This window comes from Trachinotus anak, unplaced genomic scaffold (assembly GCF_046630095.1).
Source record: "Trachinotus anak isolate AG129_WGS33_773 ecotype Australia unplaced genomic scaffold, CSIRO_AGI_Tana_v1 ptg000012l, whole genome shotgun sequence".
NCBI lineage: Eukaryota > Metazoa > Chordata > Actinopteri > Carangiformes > Carangidae > Trachinotus > Trachinotus anak.
In genome coordinates this window covers 11,307,794-11,325,200 of record NW_027273863.1, presented here as the reverse complement: position 1 = coordinate 11,325,200, position 17,407 = coordinate 11,307,794, and the positions used below count along the sequence as shown (strand labels likewise).

Sequence of the window (17,407 nt, the reverse complement as noted above, 5' to 3'; positions counted from 1 at the left end):
TTACTCCAGTTGCATTTGTAAATGTGTGCGTGTATAGGTGGGCATGTGTATAATGATATGCGTTTGTTTCAATGGGTGCATTCAAAACCACACGTGACATCATTAGCAGTCAATTGTATAATGCCATTTAATAGCAGTACTCCAAAGATTGATGGTTATTATAACAGCAGTATCTTAGCAACTGCAAAAACTCGGCAGGCATCAGTCAAATGAAACGGCTCACTTCTGGCTGAGATCAGGCCTGCGACTCTACTCTAATAACAGGAAGGAAACAGCTGAACTCAGCAGTCAGCCAAAGTCACATAAAGACTGTACATACATCTTATTCACAGCATTTTCACCCAAAAAGAAAGAAAGAAAGAAAAAAACCTCACACTTTAAACACAGTCCAGTCTTAGAAGAGCTTGAATGATCCTCCCCAAAATCAAACTGATACACTATACCATCAGCATGACTATTTACACTATTTACAAATGATACAGGACAGCTCCTTTTCAGAATGCAAAAATGTGCTTTTCCTTATTACTGCACAGTAGAATGACATAAACGAACAAACAAACAAACAAAAAAAGAGTACATTCATTCACTCAGGATGCTGATAAGTATTTTCAGGATCCTCCAGCATGGCAGTTGTTTGGCAATGACAGAGAGAGAGAGAGAGAGAGAGAGTCACTAGACTATAGACAAAGACAAAAATGAGATACACAGTGTTCCCTCACAGCATTTCATTCCATTTGAAGGTTTGCTTATGAACTACTTATGAGTCATTATTATTACATATCAGCTATTCTGGAATAAACACAGTTCATGTCATTGTTTAAGTGAATACATTACAGTATAATAATAAAGGGCATGACAAAGTGTCGGTATTCATTCTCATATATTTACAGTACATAGGTTTAGTAGTTTATAAACAGACCCTCAAACACTGTTGCTGGTGCTCAGCGTCAGCAGCACCTGACAGAGGGAGCCAAAGAAATGATTTGAACAGTACAAGCCAACATCGAAATGAAAAAAAAAAACAAAAAACAGAAACATTCAGCATGTAAGGTCAAAGGCATACATATCACAAGTATACTGCAATAACTGAGTTCTCTGACACCACAGTACAAGAGACAGGTGTGCACTGCTGACTGAAATGGTCTTCTTCATGGCACTTTAAAACAAGTCTCTCTTTTTTGCTTCAGTAATCAGGCGACAGTAAATCATTCATAGGTTTGGGTTTGGCATACAGATGTAATAAAAAAGACACTGGAAACAATCAGTGTCAGCGATTTCAATCTTGGAGCAGGTTGATATGAAACTTAACATGAAAAACAGGTTTTCATACATTATTTAGTTATAATGACATGGCAAATGTTTATTTTTGTTTGCAAGCTAATGCCTGATATCATTTTTTGAAGTTACTGTTTGTCTTACATTATAATTTTATCTAAATTAAAGTTTACTATGTACAGATATACCATATATTGCTGCTCACTACAAGGTCAGCACGAACCAGCGTTCACTCTGAGTGGGACTGAGAGTGAAAATCAGGTCATGTGGTCAGCTATAACAAACCATATTTTCATTACGGTTGTTGTTGTTGTTGCTGTACCTCATTTCATCAAGTTGCCTTTTGTTTCTGCTTTTGTCTTTTTTTATCTTTGCTGTTTTTATGACTTCGATCTCCTTGCTGACACACTCAAGCCATGTTGTGTTGATCTAAACAACGACCACTTCATGGAACTGGACACTTTAACAGGCTGAATATATAGTTCCTTTTACCTGTTGGGGACATTTCCATTCTCCCCATCGGCTCGGCGATAAGCCCGAGGTTTCAATCATCACCACTGTAACTGTCTCTTTAGTCTGCATCACGTCACCTTGACCCACTGTGGGCTTAAGGGGAAATATTGCCCAATAAAACCAGACTGTGTTCTACAATAGAGCCTTGATGAACGTGTGTATATGTGTGGAAAAATGACAGTGAAAGACAAGGTGTTCATATATTGCAGCGCATTTACTTAAAATTCCCTTCAGCACCTCTCTCTTCCTTCCTTTCCATGTGTCTGTCCTGCTCTGACATTTCTGTCAGTTCAGTGTTTTCGCTCCCAACGTCCCCGTGGAATCATTAGTCCTTAAAGAGTACATGGAGTGGAGGGAGGCAAACAAATTGAGCATTGGATGGCTGAGATGCCGTCATTACGGAGAACATGCGGTTGGCAGAAAGAGTGCTGACATTTCGGTCCAGCACTCTGCTCTCCAAAGACATGAGTTATGGTCCCAAATCCCCGTGAGTCAGGATAGCGGCATTTGGCACACACATCTTTCCTCTTGTATACATGGAATACTAATTACCCACCTGTACGAATACATGTACGCATCTGCTGTATGTGTGCAGCACGGAGAACGAGAGAGAAGAAGAAACATAGAGAAGGAATCGGTGTTGCCTCATCATCCATTAGATTGGTTTACAGTCAGAATGACCTCAGTTTTTGTCTGATGAGTCACCTACAGCCTTGGGTATTCAGGAAGGTCCATTTGCAATGATCAAAATGTACAATTTCACTTCAAGTATCTGGTTAGCAATCAGACCAACAGGTACTTTAGTGGGGAGCAGATGGGCAGCAGTCTTGTTAATGTTATCCAGGAGGGGAAAGGCATCCGACTCCTGTAGCAGTACTTGACTGGCTCTGCAGCTTCAGTTAATCTGCACAGAGACAGCAGCTCCTAAGTGCCATGTCCATCTTTGACCACATCCTCTCTGCCCCCCGTTCTGCTTTCTATCTTCCCTCTCCATCCTCTCTCCATCCTCTCTCCTCGCTCCTCCTGCTGCTGACGAGTAGCAGGAGAGAGAGAGGCAACTCTGCAATGCAGACACAGCAACAACCTCAGTCCATCTGACCAATTAGTGTGAGCCAGGATATGAGTGGCAGACCCAGCAGCCAGTCATAAGAAGCGACTCATCAAGGGGTGAAATGGTGGGGTGGGGGTGCCTGAGCGACTGACAGAGGAGATCAGAAGGGCCGAATGACAAAGAATTGAACATAGAGGGAAGGGACAGAGGGATAGACAGAATCAGGAGGAAAGAGAGATCTATGTAAATAAAACAGAGAGCTCCGGACATGGAAGACTCCCGTCCCCTTCATTCCCTCAACAGTCACTGGCCCGCCTGAGTCCTGTCACTGCAGTTCTTCTTACTCATCAGTTGGCTGAGATCCACCAGCTCGCCCAGCTCCCCTCGCTCCAGGGCCCCTCTCAGCAGAGCCCTGCTCAGACCTGGGGTGTGTTGCTGGGACACATACGCCTGGCTACTGGGAGCGGGCATGGAGGGGGGAGGCAGGGGGACGGGGACCATGCCATGGCTGCTGAGAATGTATCCTTCCTGGGCTGGCCAGCGCAAAGGCAGCGGTTCGCCGTACTCCACGGGGGCGCTGGGTGCGGAGACCACCCTCCGACGCTCAGGCGAGTCCTGGGGGGTCATGGGGTACACATATTCTCCTGCAGACTTCCTGAACGGGGCTTTGGGCGTCCCTTTCACTCCTTTTTCTTGTTTGCTCAGGCAGACATAGTGCTGGCGTGGCGTGTCATTCCCTCGGCCCTCACCACCGTGTCTCCCACCCCCGCCTTGCTGGAAGAGTCTGGTGGTCAGGTAGACAGAGGGGGGCATGCGGCAGGGTGAGCCCAGACCCACAGAGCCTCCCCCCAGGTACGTCTGGCTGGTGTCCCACCCTCCAGAGTTGGAGTCAGACAGTCGCAGGCCTCTACGTTTCTGCTGGGGCGTGTGCTCCGGGGTGGGGAGGAAACCGGGGTCGAGCTCTCCTGACTTCACCCAGCCATTGGGCATGACGAAGAGGGTTTCCCCGCCCTGAGAGCAGGGGCGCTCCCCACCTCCCTGCCGTGTTACGCTCAGCACCGAGCCTCCCATCCCAGCGCCGTTACTGAGCAGGCCTCTTTCACGCCGCTGGATTGAGGACTGGGAGGTGTTGCCATGGCGGCGATTGGCAGGCTTGTGGGCCATGATCCAGCACACGGCAAGGCCGGAGAGCGCCGCCCCGATGGTGAATGCAGAGACTGCAGACGCCACAAGCAAGTTGAGGGAAACGAGGCTCTCTGGTTCAATCAGTAAACTCTGCTGCAGAATTCCTGAAGATGAAGAGACACAATTATGAAGATGACATTTAATAGAACAGTACAATGGACATCCTCTCTCAATGTCTGTCCGCAGGGTGCAGTTTAAAATTACTATCATTATTACATATAGGGCTATTCTGCAGCTTCTACTTACTGCTGTTCCCCTCACAAGACATTCGGTATTATAATAAATCAATAACTACAATAACACTCATAATTGGTGATCATCATGTTCAGCATTATACGATTATTTTCTCTGGTGATTATGTTTAAAAGGAGCCTCTCTCCAGTCTGGCCTTGAGGCTCCACAGGCTCCAGGTTCAGAGAGGCCTGCACTTGTCATCAGCGCAGCTCAGACCACAGCAGCTGACTCTCCTCTTCTCACAGTTTCCATCCTGCAGCCTGGTCAGAGAGTCTCTCCTCGCAGCATACCATTACCTCAGTGTTTCCACCCAGCTCTAATCACTCCCATCTGCAGACACAGCAGCACATGCCTGACTCTGGCTCGGCCTTTCCTGCGCTTTCACCGCTCGGATTAGAGTCTGTCAGGTCTGCAGCCTGGCATCACTGATGTCTAGTGTTATCGGTTTCACAGAGTGGGATAAAAACTAGAAGCCCATATATCAGTTTGAAACAAATGTGTGCGATGAAGGCTTGGAATGAGCTACGTGCTCTTTTTTAAGGTCTTTTTGGAAATTAAGATCCAGCTAAATGGATTTTATGACTTTGAAACTGGGCTCAAACAGATGGAACAGTTCAGAAAGAATCTGCTGGAAGGGACTTTTTTTTTTTTTTGGTTTCGACTGACTTTGTGAATTTCAGAGTGAGGTTCAAAGACGCCCTCTGTGACACTGCTGCAGTGACATCTGAGCCTCTTGACAGAAGTGACATCAGTATTTTCTGCTAAGATATTTCCAGCTTGCTCGCTGCTACCCTTGGTCATTCCCCTCTCAGATGTTCAGCTTTGAAAAAACAGAGCCTTACATGCAGGAGGATGTTGCATTTTCCATCCTGCAGTTTCGTATTGTCTACCAGCAGTTACACCTCTTTCACATCCTCCCTAATTAAACTGTCTCACACTGAGAGTGTTTTGACCTGAAGGAAGTGAGGCTGAAACCAAAATCCCAGTCCCACTCCCACTTGTTTTCAGCTCTGACAAAGACACCAAAACACTCCACGTTGCAAACATCAGGGCTAAATGGATCAACATGAGCGGGGGGGGGGGGGGGGGGGGGGGGAATCACATCACACCTCAGATAATTAAAATGTGCTACATCACAGAATTCATCACAAATATTCTCCCACTTGGTAGAGTGGGAGGGTTTTTTTTCAGAACAAAGTGTTCAGTGACAAGTTGCCAGGTGTAATGAGGGATTGAGCCACTAGGCGGAGCCTCCCCTCAGTCCATTGTGCACAACCAGAAGCATCCATGTCATAGTGCTGCAACCTACCGTCACAGTCTCCTAGATGGGAGGTTGTGTTTCCATATTCCACGTCTTGTTGAAAAGGCAGCCTGCAGCCACAAAGAGATCACTGCTTAACACATTAGAGACTTCAATATTCCCCTTCATAATCAAACAGTGTATATCATTATGCCTCTCCTATCATTACAGCTCTTAACTCAGTATACACTCAGAAATGAAGTTACACCTGGTTGAAATTTACTCATCAATGTAAAAATGGATTTTATTTTATAAGAACATGCTCTTTTTTGCATATATACACGAATGGGGACATTTGTTGGTATTAATCAATAAAACTGATATGGCACATATTGATGTGTCATCCAGTGTAATGGGATACACTGCTGATCCCATGATTGATTTTCTCTTTTTGCCTGATTGTTAGTCAGAGGTTGGGGTCAGCTGTACAGGTGGTGATGGGAGCTGGAAGTAGAGATTGCAATGATAAACGTTCAATATTAATGTTCGTATTTGATACAGACGCTGAACACAGAAAGGACTTAAGGCTTACTAAGCTCATGAAATAAAAAAAGTCAATAATAAGATTGAAATATTTTTTTAATCTACAGAATACATTAACACCACTATTTTGCAGCATCACTTAAACTCCCCAACGGAAATTATCATAAAATAAAGCACTGAGAGAGAAGAAAGTGATGTGGGTTCAGTGGCTTCTTCATAGTTCATTGGTACAAATGATAGACCAGAATGCAGATAGACCAGAATTAGCTGTGTTGGGCATTAATGAGTAGAAATATAAACTTTAACTTATTCATATTGTTTAATAAGCAAGGACACTTTATAAGTAGTGGATTAAATGTATTGCTCATGAAAAAAGTATAGAGCGTATCCAAGTTAACTAATCTTTTTTTTTGTCAAAATAAAAGTTAAAGGGGGATTGAACAACAAGAACACTCATTGTTTCATAGCCTTCATTTTCCAGTTAATGGGATTAGTTTAGTTGTCTGACATTTCCGTGTACAACATACAGGAATGCTACAACTTTGCCAATAAAGCTCACTCCACAGAATTTGTAGCGACGAGGTAGAAACCTCTTCACTGGTATACGCGTGTGTGTGTATGTGTGTGCGTGTTGTGTTGTCGTCACCTTGTGCCTGGTCTCAGGAAGGAGCAGGTGCTGCCTCTGGTCCAGCCACAGTAAGGATCCCTGGAGGCTAGACAGCTCCTGCACACACACACACACACACACACACACACACACACACACACACACACACACACACACACACACACACACACACACAAGATTAAGAAATGCTGAATGCTGCCCTTATTTGACCGTTTGGAGGGAAAATCTATCAGGGAAACGAGAGCTACAACTCTGAATTTAGCATTTAGGGAGGTTGGCTAGCTTAATGGCTAGCTGGCTAACAAGGTACATAGCTAAGTACAGTGGAGCGTCAGAGCCCTAATGTATGAAATACTGTTTGTCCCTCATCAGATTTTTTTAATCATATGCTCTGTAATACATGGAGAGTCTGAGAACTGATAAATCCTCAGCTGGCTTCTACTTCACAGTTCACAGTTTCCTGTATCCAGTAGTGTGATATACAGCAGCTCATAATCAGGTTCACAGTGGTGTTTTCTACTGAGAATATCTTCCCCGTGTGTGCATCAATAAACAAATTGGTCTTCATAATGAATCACAATCTTGAAGCCTCTTGTGTCAAATTTAAACTATTGCAGAGGAAAACAAATTCTCCCAAATTAAATATGAAACCAAGCAAGCTAGCTGTGAATTGACAAGAACACATGCCATTCACCTCCAACTGACTGTAACAAAACTGAACTGCAGATTTTATTGGGATGACAAAACAAAAGTTGACCACTAAGCACTGCCTTGGCCAATGGCCACTGCTAGATTTAAACTGACATAATTATCAGCTGAGGACACCATTGAGGGAATCGAAAATACTCTCAAAGACAAATGTGTCACTCACTTCATACAGCGGGAGTGCAGGTGGCAGCGAGACGTGGGCACTCGGACCAGACAGGAGGGGAAGGCCAGCAGCAGAGTGTGACTGGACCGGTCCAACGACAGAGACAAGAGCTGACGGGCCTGAGGAGAGTCCTCACCACACCTGGAGACAGAGAGACAGAGGGTAAAGAGCCAGCAGGGGGAGGTCAGTGTCCTCTTTTTGGCCTCCAATAAATCTGTGACAGGGTCAAAGGCCTCATCTGTTGGAGCTTCCAGACAGACAGCCCCATGTCCTAACCCTCACACAACAGTCACAACATCAGCAGACCGGCATTTTTATCCAGTCCTGCACAGAGTCTGCACAGAGCCAGAGCTGTGTGGAAAGCTATAAATACTCCTCTGAGTTAGCTGCCAGTGGATGAAGCCGCTGTCCCTATTTGTCTGCTACCATTTTTTAATTGTCAAGACAGTTTTGATTGACAAGACAATAATTAAATCCAAGTTGCAAAGATTCAGAAGATAATCAGCAGAATAATCGATAATGAAATGAATTGTTAAATACAACCTTAAAAACAACCCCCTTAATTATATATGTGAATGTAAATGTTACATATGGTTAAAAAATAACTGAAGAGGCTTCAATTCTGAGCTGCACTGCAAAAATGTGAAAATCAATTATTCAAACTCACAATCGTAATCATAAATGCGCAATTGAAGACAGCTCGAAGGTGAAAAGCACTGCTGCTCTCCAGTTATCAACTTGAGGTGGGCAGCAGGAGACCTGATCTACCTGAAGCAATATACCGAAATCTATAATTCATAATTTGGAGATAAAGGACAAAGATCTCTTGACTCCTACTCACTTCTCTGGGTTAAATCCCTCCACCTCCTCCAGAAACACGCTGCTGTGGGAGACAGAGTCTCCACTGGGAACCATTAGGAACTTGAGGATGGTTCCTCTGGTTGAGCCCAGGAACAAGACTGTGCGGTTCCTATGGGGACCGGCTTCTGTGTCTACCACCATTGCTGTCAGCTGGTACCTAGATGTATAGATCAATAGAGTAAGTCAATAAAATACATTTCCCAACCTGTAGGTTATGATTCATATTTATGCTTCCATTTTCATCTCATAAAAAAAAAACTCTGCATGGGTGCTGTCAAGCAACTGAGTCATTCTGCATACCGTCCCATAGTCTTGACCACCCAGGGTCTATGTCCCAGCAGTGGAACGGTCTCGTCCATCAGAGGGTGGGTCTTCACAAAGTTCAGCACCTCATCTGGCAGCGTGTTAGAGGAGCTAAATCTGGATCCCTGCACTGCACATCCCCCTGGTCTGCAGACAGAGAGAGAAAAAAGAGAAAGTGAGGGCTGCAGAACATATAGATAGGGAAGGCAGAGATAAAAGTCCATGGGGAGCAAGAAGAAAAGAGCCAGAGGAGTTCTTTTTTTATTGGCTGCTGGAGGCTGTATTAGAATATTTGCTGAATAGTAGTGAAGTTGCAGTGTGATTGGCAGTTGGAGCTTATAGCAGGCGAGTAAGTAACTATATATGAGACAGATGCTCAGGATAGCAGCACTGCAGTATTCTGCTGAAGTTCTGGACTTAGCGTTGCATACCTCGGTTTAGGCACTGCTTCATCTGGTACGGGAGTCCAAATAGACTCCGGGGATTTCTGCTCTTTAAACCGTCCCTCAAAGACATGAGCGAGCTGCTGCATATCAAACACACACACCGCAGAGCCGGGGATGCTACCAGAGACAAAGGAAAGAAGACAGCCATGAGACATAAATAGTGTTTTTGCTTGTTTGTGTTGATGTTGTGTGAGTCTGTGTACCTGTTTGGTGGCGTGGAAAAGAGGCCGAGGATGACATCTCGTCCCTGCATGTGGATAATGCCACTTGTGGCGTGTAAGAGGTTGAAGTAGAAGTGCGAGTCTCCTGGGACGGAGCAGTTGAGCCGTGCCTTTAAAAATGTGGTCCACTGCTTCTCAAGGACACGCTGAGAGCCACCCAGGTCTGCCTTACACACACGAGCCACACGGGACACCATCACCTAGAATACAGCACGAAAGATTTAGCAGAATGGGGGAATAATAGAATAAAAGAAGAAGAGAGGGAGAGAACGGGGGAGAGCACCTTCTCTAGATGATGAAACTCCATGGCCATCTCCCTGAAGAAGAAATAAATATGAGGCCCCCACTCCATGGCGCTCACAAAATAAGGCTCTGAAAAATAACAGGAGAAAAACAGTTAAGCACACACTCTCACACTATAGAGCAGGAGTGATGCAGTGCCTGAGGCCAAACGTAACGCTTCACATTCCCTGACATGGTGCTGTAATAACAGTCACATCAACATGGACCACTGCTGTCCACCAGCCCCGCTCATTAAATATTCATGTCCTGTTTCATTTATTATCATGGACGAGAGGATACACATTATTTATCATTTATTCCTCCAGCTCAGTTCCAGCTTTGACCTGCCCGGCTTGTTTTTTCCTCCATGGAGAACAGGCTCGACTGTTGAATTGAATCGTCTCAAACCCTGAATCTGTAGAGTCCGACTAACCTCAATACATCACTCTGTCTGAGTGTGCTCCACTTATTATGAATCTCTGAAATGTAGGCCTAATCCTGTCTGATTTTGCTGAATGTAGCTGATTATTTAGTCCTTCTAAAAATCATCTCATCCTCCTGTGAGTCACTCGTGAAAAGAGCCACAGCAGTACAATTTTCTTTTCGTTAACTACTGAAGATAATGGTGATCGTTTCTGTTATTGACTCGTGATTGTCTATAGAAGGTGTCTGTCTCTCAAAGGTCATTTTTAATGTGTCTGCTTCTAAAAGTACCTCTGAACCATTTGGAATCGTGTTTGACTGTGCGGAGGGCGGGGCTGTCGCCGAGGCTTCGATAGATCACTGCATCGATGGCTAGGAAGTCTGTCACGGTGCCGGTAAAGAGGCTTCCATCTGAGAGCAAGAGAAACGCACACGGAGAGGAAAGGAGAAGATTAGGAAGAAGAAAATACCGATGACGAGACAGCGCAAGGTCAGGAAGATTAAAACCAAACAAGCAATGCAGTGAGAGGTCTGACGGTAAATCATTTGTAAAGGTAAACACAAGTGCACAGACGTTTCAATGTCTGGAGCTGGAAAACTGAGTCTGATGTCTGATGTCTGCTAGAAAGCCTGAATTCTTCAGCTTCACTGTGCAAATTCAAGACGCTACCTGCAAATAAAGCCACATTGGCATGTCGTGGATCATATGGGCACCGTGCCATCCCACTGACAGGCTCTCCCACCATTTCCAGAGTGTCTTTCTGCAACAGGACAAAAAAAAAAATGATATAGAAAAACAAACTGGCAGATTCACAGAGAATGAACAGCTGACAGATAGATGGATACTAACAGTGTAGTTGGCACACAGTGGGTTGAAGGCGTTTGTACCGCACACAAACAGGCCACCATGCTGGCTGAGCAGAACCTTGATGAAATTACGACACTCTCCCTGTAGGGAAAAAAAAAAAAAAAAAAAAACACAGAAAGAAAGCATTAAAGAAGATGAGAAGATCAAAAGTTAAAGGGCAAAATGAAAAATTAGGTTTTGAACCAAAGCTACACTAAAAACTACCAGGGCAAGATTGCCAGTGTGAAGTAAGAAGATTGCAGCTTTAAACAATCCTTAGAGGGAAAAACAGCATCAACCACACTCCATCTGGAGGAACAATAGGACAGGGACTTTATAGCAGTCCTCAAAGTGGAGGCTGCTGATTGAACTCAAGTTTAAAGCTGCTACCAGTGAATCTGAAACTCAGTGACACTGTTATCCCTTTAGCCCCCCTGTGATAGCATTTAACAACACTTTTATATGAGGTTCGAACCAATAAAACACCTGAGTAGGTAGATGAGCTCCAGATTTCTTCTCAGGGGCTACATTCAGTGCTATTTTCTTACACTAAGTGAGACAAATTTATGTTTTCTAGGAGGGTATTTCAGTAATTCCTGTAGACAGTAGAGTAGTTTGTAGATCATTTTATTGTTTGCTAAAATGCTAACAAACTGTGTTCTTACTCTGCATTGAACTGCACGTGCTAATCAACTATAGCATTAATAGTATTCAGTGTTCCCATTATTTCTGACCAAAATTTTAGTTTAAATAAGACTTTAAAAGGTACAGGACTGGTTTAATAACGGCAATACTGAATGTCAAATGATTCACAGCGTCGTTCACCTCAAGCTTTGTGATTTGATCTCTTCATCCGAGTTAGAGCTAATATCGTTCACCTTTCCATCTTTTGTCTTCTCATCCTCTCAAGCCTTTATTTCCACCTTTGGCCAGTCATTCTCCTCCTGTCTTTGTTCCTTTATTTCATCACAGCTTTAAATCCATTTCCTTTCTGCAATCTTTTCTTCTTTCCTCTACTGTTTTTTTTTTTTTTTGCAGCAACACATCTTTTCCTTTTGTTGTCTCTCTAGCTCTCTCTTACTACCTGGTAGCTGTGTTATCCTCCTTATGTGTTCCATCCCCAGTTTTCCTCTGCGTACACACACACACACACACACACACACACACACACACACACACACACACACACATCCCCACCTTTACCTCCCTTCCTCAACTGATTTCAATTACTGTTCCCTCCCTGAGGCTGTGTCACTCTCTGCTCAGTTTGCTCTATAATGTTTCCTGTTGCCTCTTTTTCTTTTTCTTCCCTTTTTCTGCCCAAATTGGATTTTGCCGGTGGCACTGCTACATTTACACAACGAAGCTTATATTTTAGGTTAAACCCTGTCAGCGTGGCTACCATCCCATCAGATCTTCCTCTTTTTTTAGAGTTGACCACGTTCCCTTCATATCTCAGAACACCATCAACCATCATTTCATAGACAAGCACAATTGTCATCTTGTCCACAGGATATGAATGAGATATGTGAAGAAAACTGGCACATCGCGTGTGTGTGAGAAAATAGCTTTCAGGCTTCATGGGCAGGCTTTTGGCCTGGGGTAACGTTTGACTGAGTTAGCCTGATTAGGTGATGTGCTGATTCTGTATCAACAAGATCAAATTTGTGTAAATACCGTATGCAGGTGCACCCAAAGGAAATAAGGTTTCTTGAACAGCTGTTGTGTCTGTCCATGCATGTGATAATCTAGATAGTGTTGATGCATGAATGAGTGGCTCTCAAAGTCAGAGTGTTGTGGTGTATGAGCACTATACCTCATGTTTGCCCTTCATCCGGCAAACTCGAATGTCATTTTTATTAGATTCCCATGTCCGTTTCTGCCAAAGGAATGAACCACAGTCAGGATATGTTTTTTATGTGTGCACATGTGTATTGTCAGCTATTGGTGCATGCTTGGGTTTGTGTGTGTGGAAGAGTCTTACCTTGCTGTAGAACATCTCATCTCCTGCCATGTTATCCAGCTCTACTCTGTACAAATCATCTCTACAAAGCACAAAAACACACAACAAATCAGTTCCAATATATTGCTAATATATCAATAGGGTAGGATAAGTAATATAATATAAAGAATGGATAAGGTGTCAACACTTGGACAATTTTTTCAGCATTGTTCAAAGGGGGTTTTAATATATTTTCTGTCTTTATTTCTTTTAATTCATTTCAGAATAAAACTGATTTTTAACCTCTTTGTTGTGATGAGTAACAAAGTAATTTTAAAACTCATTTTATTTATTGCTAAATAGAAGTATTGCTGTAATATTTTAATTTTCTTTTAGCATGCCATTTCTGTCAGAACGTCAGAATTTTTTTTTTGTGACGCATATCTGTTCCGGACAAACAAGCTAAAGCCACAACAATAAAACTATGAAATGGTTCTTTCATATGAGGTGGATTTTATTATATATTGTTTATTAGTCTTCATTTCAGCATGAGGTACTAGTTTTGCATGCATCTGGCAGTATTATTAGATATAACATGTGATATTTATTGGGATCTAAATGAGCATTTTATTTACATCATTCCATGTAAAAGTTTTCACGTAAACTACGAAAGTGAAAGTTTTTACTTCTAAAAATAGATTTTTGCTGAAGGGCCAGAGTTGGCCCACGAGCCGCTGATTGCCTACCACTGGTATGAGGCCATTCTTATTTTCCATCATGTATAAGAGTAATGCGAACACACAGCTTTCGCTTGACATTTAACAAACAAGATTGAACACAACCTCAGCAGAACAAACTGAAAATGTACTCCGCAGAGTGACAGCAGATGGAGGCCGTGGCATCAAATGAAAGCAAAAGGATATTAATGTGAACACGTCAGTAACACACAGTTGGAGGTGGTTGCCGTTGGTTACCTGGCTCCAATGTAGAGAGTACGGTTGACTTGCAGGACCGTCTGGATGTGCAGCTCCTGTCTCTGAGCTGAACGATGAGCTCTGCCCAGGAACACCGGATACCTCCTCACCACTGACATCAACACACAGACAGACAGAAAGAATGAAGGGCTAAAAGGTCCAGAAATTAAGTGTCTTGCCCAAGGATACTTTGACAGCTGAGGACAGAGAGAGCATAGGACATAAAACAGCCACCTTAACCTTCACTTTAATGGTGTCTTCACTCATTCTTGATGCTTTTGTTTAGGAAAATAAAGATAATGGGCAGAGACGAATGGTCTAGCAGTTACAGCAGACTTTTACTCTCTTAGTGTTTTTGCTGCTGCTTATGCATGCAGCTCTATAGAGAGAAAAACTATGTAATTACTAACGTTATTTTATTGCTTTTCAGATAACAGAGTACAGATGAGGAGGGGGGGAGAAAATGGCAATATTAGACTATGATAAAGTTTTGAAGAGGAGGACAACAGTCTCCACAGGGAGCCCTCATCATCAGGAGACAGATTGGGAAAATGTTTCATTGTCCTTGACTGCAGGGGAGGGAGAGAGGACATTGCAATTCATCTCCACCTGTCTCCTCCCCTTCTCTCTTCCACTCCTCAGCCTTCCCCCTTGTCGTCTGTATCGCCCCATCCAAACTGTCTCCCACTTTTTAATCTTCCTGCACCTCTCAACATCTAGAACAATCTTTCTTTCTTTCTCTATAGCTTTCTCTCTCATATTTATTAATCTAGTAAACTGCCATAGAGAGATGGAGTAAAGTCTCTCTAAGGCAGAAAGCCATGCAGCTAGCATGGTAAAAACCCACAAAAGCAGTTGCACACCAAGGCTCTGACCCTTAACCCCCTGATTTCCACACCTACCATGGAGCCATTCATCACTGCTGCACACATACACTCAAGCACACACACACACACACACACAGTGGGAAGGACACATACCCTCTACGGGGACGTAGCTTAGTGGACTAGGCTCCTCTGGGAATGAGCCATCAGCCAGTTGAAGCAGCAGGAGAAGAAATGTGAGGGGAGGAGCCACAGTCGCCATGGCAGCAGCACACATGCACTGTTAACAAAGAGAGATGGGAGAGAAATGTCATTGTTGCACACTGTATGTGTGTGTGTGTGTGTGTGTGTGTGTGTGTGTGCGTGTGTGTGTGTGTGTGTGTGTGTGTGTGAGGGTACATATGTGTATCTTTTGACACGTGAGTGTGTGTTTTAACATTTTGATAAATTTTTCTCAGCAAAGACGAATTCCAACAGGTGTGTGTGTGTGTGTGTGTGTGTGTGTGTGTGTGTGAGTGAGTGCGAGTGAGGACAGGGTCAGTAGGGCAGCAGGGTGACTGCTGCCACCAACCTGGCTTCAGCAGGGAGCTAATGTGTTTCTATTGTCTGCTTTAGTGATGTAATGGGGGTCTATTGTCAGAAATGTCATTCCATTGTCTAAAGGTTTGAACTGAAGGGCAATCTCACAACCATATAACACAACAGGAGACAAAACATTCACAGGATGACAAAGCCACTTTGGGTGGTAATGTTTCTTTCACTAATTGTGTATTTATATGGACATATGGAGGCTATATTACTGGTAATTAGCCACAAAAGAGGAAGGAGCTGGTCTTTATAGATCAGAGAGTGAGAGTGGAAAAGGAGAGATGAAGCGAGTGATTCGGGTAAGCTGGACAATGTCTGTGTAAAGGTCAAAAGTCAAGAATGCCCTAAATCAAGAGCAAGAAAAAAGGGGGTGGAAACAGACTTTGGTCTTTAAAATGTTAGGAGGCCACCGAAGGGTCATGCTGTGTGAGATATGTGCACACACACACACACACACACACACATGTAAACACATGAACAAAACAAGACTCTACAGTCATGCTAGCAGATCTGTGAGGCTCTACTCAGCCAAAGATAAACGCTAACATCAGCATGCTAACATGCTTACAAAGACAGTGCTAATGTGCTGATGTTTAACAGGTATTGTAGACATTATGTTATGTAGGCTGTTAGAATGCTATCATTTGCGAATTAGCACTAAACACAAACTACAGCTATGGCTGATGGGAATGTCATTAGTTTTGAATGTATTTGGCCATTAACCAAAGTTTTGGACCAACAGAAATTTGAGGACAATGAAGGTGGTTGACGGGCCAACAGACATTGCTATCCATAGAGCCATGCTGCTAGTGAGGCTAAAAGGGGTCAAACAGTCAAAAAAAGCCCTTATGCTATACATCAGCATCTCTTGCACCTATAAAACCAAAGCAGAGGAATAACACTGCTGCACATAAGTTACTGCCAGACATAAATTGTGGCAGCCACACCACGAAACACATGTTTAACTGTTGAAGCTTTTCTATGCATTCACTCAGAACGCCTGTGGCTTAGCTACATCGTTTGCGTGGCAGAAACGAACTGTCTTTGATGTGAGAATACTTAGAAAGGGAAGAGGAGACATAAAGAGAAGAACAGAGAAGATAAGACAAATGAGGAAAGCACAAAAAAAGGATGGAGCAAAGGTTAGAAATTGAAGGAAAAAGATGTAAGCAAGAAGAAAGCCGCTCCTGTCAAATGAACCTGAATGCCATGTTCCATGTTTCCCCCAATCCACACCTATTTCCTTTCATCCCCAAAACTCTCTACCTCCATCACCCACCTCCTCCCTTCATTTCTCTTTCTTTCTATCTCTCAGCTTGTCTGTTCCAGGAGAAAATCCTTACGCCTGTTTTTGGAGATAGAACGCCAGAGGTAGATGTAGATGTGTTAGTTGCTAAGGTGATGACATTCGCTATTTGAAGCACACCAATGCTCCCAGATGTAAGACGCACACATGCACATATACATAAGCACATTCACCTGTGTTGCCAACACTTCAGACTGTGCATGAGTTGGAGTGACAAGCTGTTTGAAGACATCAGTGAGGCAATGCGGGCTGCAGACTATACACTGGGGGCCACTTCAAATGAAATTCTAGCCCAGAGATTGCGGGTTTGACATCTCTAAGCCTTCTCCTCATCAGTAGCATTGGAGGAGCCCTGAGGTGGGGGATAGTGTGGGGTGGGGTAGTGAGGGAGGGGTTTGTTTCATCTGATTCTCTGTTGGGATTCCCTGGAGAAGACTGAGTCAGGTTTAGGGTCAGCCTCATTTCATTATGGCCATTTCGTGAGAGGGACCCAAATTTGATGCTCAAAATGAAATGCTGTTTCATTGTGTTCATGGAGAGGATGGATGGAATTAAATAAAGCGTGTTTCATGTGAGATTAGCCATCATTTGGTTACAGACTAGCTTTGTCACATTAATTGCTTTTCACACAGTCACACAGTTTGCGTCAAAAAAATTGTAGTCCTTCTCAGAGATGATAACTCAGTCAAATCTGAACACACAGACATAATACACATATTTTTACATTCAGTGTGTCATACGCTTTCTGAGGATATCATTGTCTATATACTTGAATAAACGGCCATAGATCTGCTTAGAAAAGAGAAAAAAGACAATAAAATAAACTAAATAAATAAACTCCAGTAATTGC

At 43.4% G+C, this 17,407-nt stretch overlaps 1 protein-coding gene across 1 annotated transcript in view; it reads right to left on the bottom strand.

Annotated features, from left to right (window-relative positions):
• Positions 1-102: 102 nt before the first annotated feature.
• The window catches only part of LOC139629691 (semaphorin-6B-like), a 29,205-nt gene continuing 11,900 nt past the window's right edge, over positions 103-17,407 (bottom strand). The window contains exons 2-17 of the mRNA XM_071492465.1: positions 14,820-14,943; positions 13,840-13,951; positions 12,908-12,968; positions 12,740-12,802; positions 10,927-11,025; positions 10,747-10,837; positions 10,368-10,487; positions 9,655-9,743; positions 9,354-9,571; positions 9,136-9,267; positions 8,702-8,851; positions 8,382-8,558; positions 7,541-7,681; positions 6,688-6,765; positions 5,568-5,629; positions 103-4,128 (exon numbers count right to left, since the gene is read on the bottom strand). Of these exons, the coding sequence (XP_071348566.1) occupies positions 3,143-4,128; positions 5,568-5,629; positions 6,688-6,765; positions 7,541-7,681; positions 8,382-8,558; positions 8,702-8,851; positions 9,136-9,267; positions 9,354-9,571; positions 9,655-9,743; positions 10,368-10,487; positions 10,747-10,837; positions 10,927-11,025; positions 12,740-12,802; positions 12,908-12,968; positions 13,840-13,951; positions 14,820-14,940 (2,700 nt within the window). The 5' untranslated portion in view covers positions 14,941-14,943 and the 3' untranslated portion in view covers positions 103-3,142. The remainder of the gene's footprint in view (positions 4,129-5,567; positions 5,630-6,687; positions 6,766-7,540; positions 7,682-8,381; positions 8,559-8,701; positions 8,852-9,135; positions 9,268-9,353; positions 9,572-9,654; positions 9,744-10,367; positions 10,488-10,746; positions 10,838-10,926; positions 11,026-12,739; positions 12,803-12,907; positions 12,969-13,839; positions 13,952-14,819; positions 14,944-17,407) is intronic.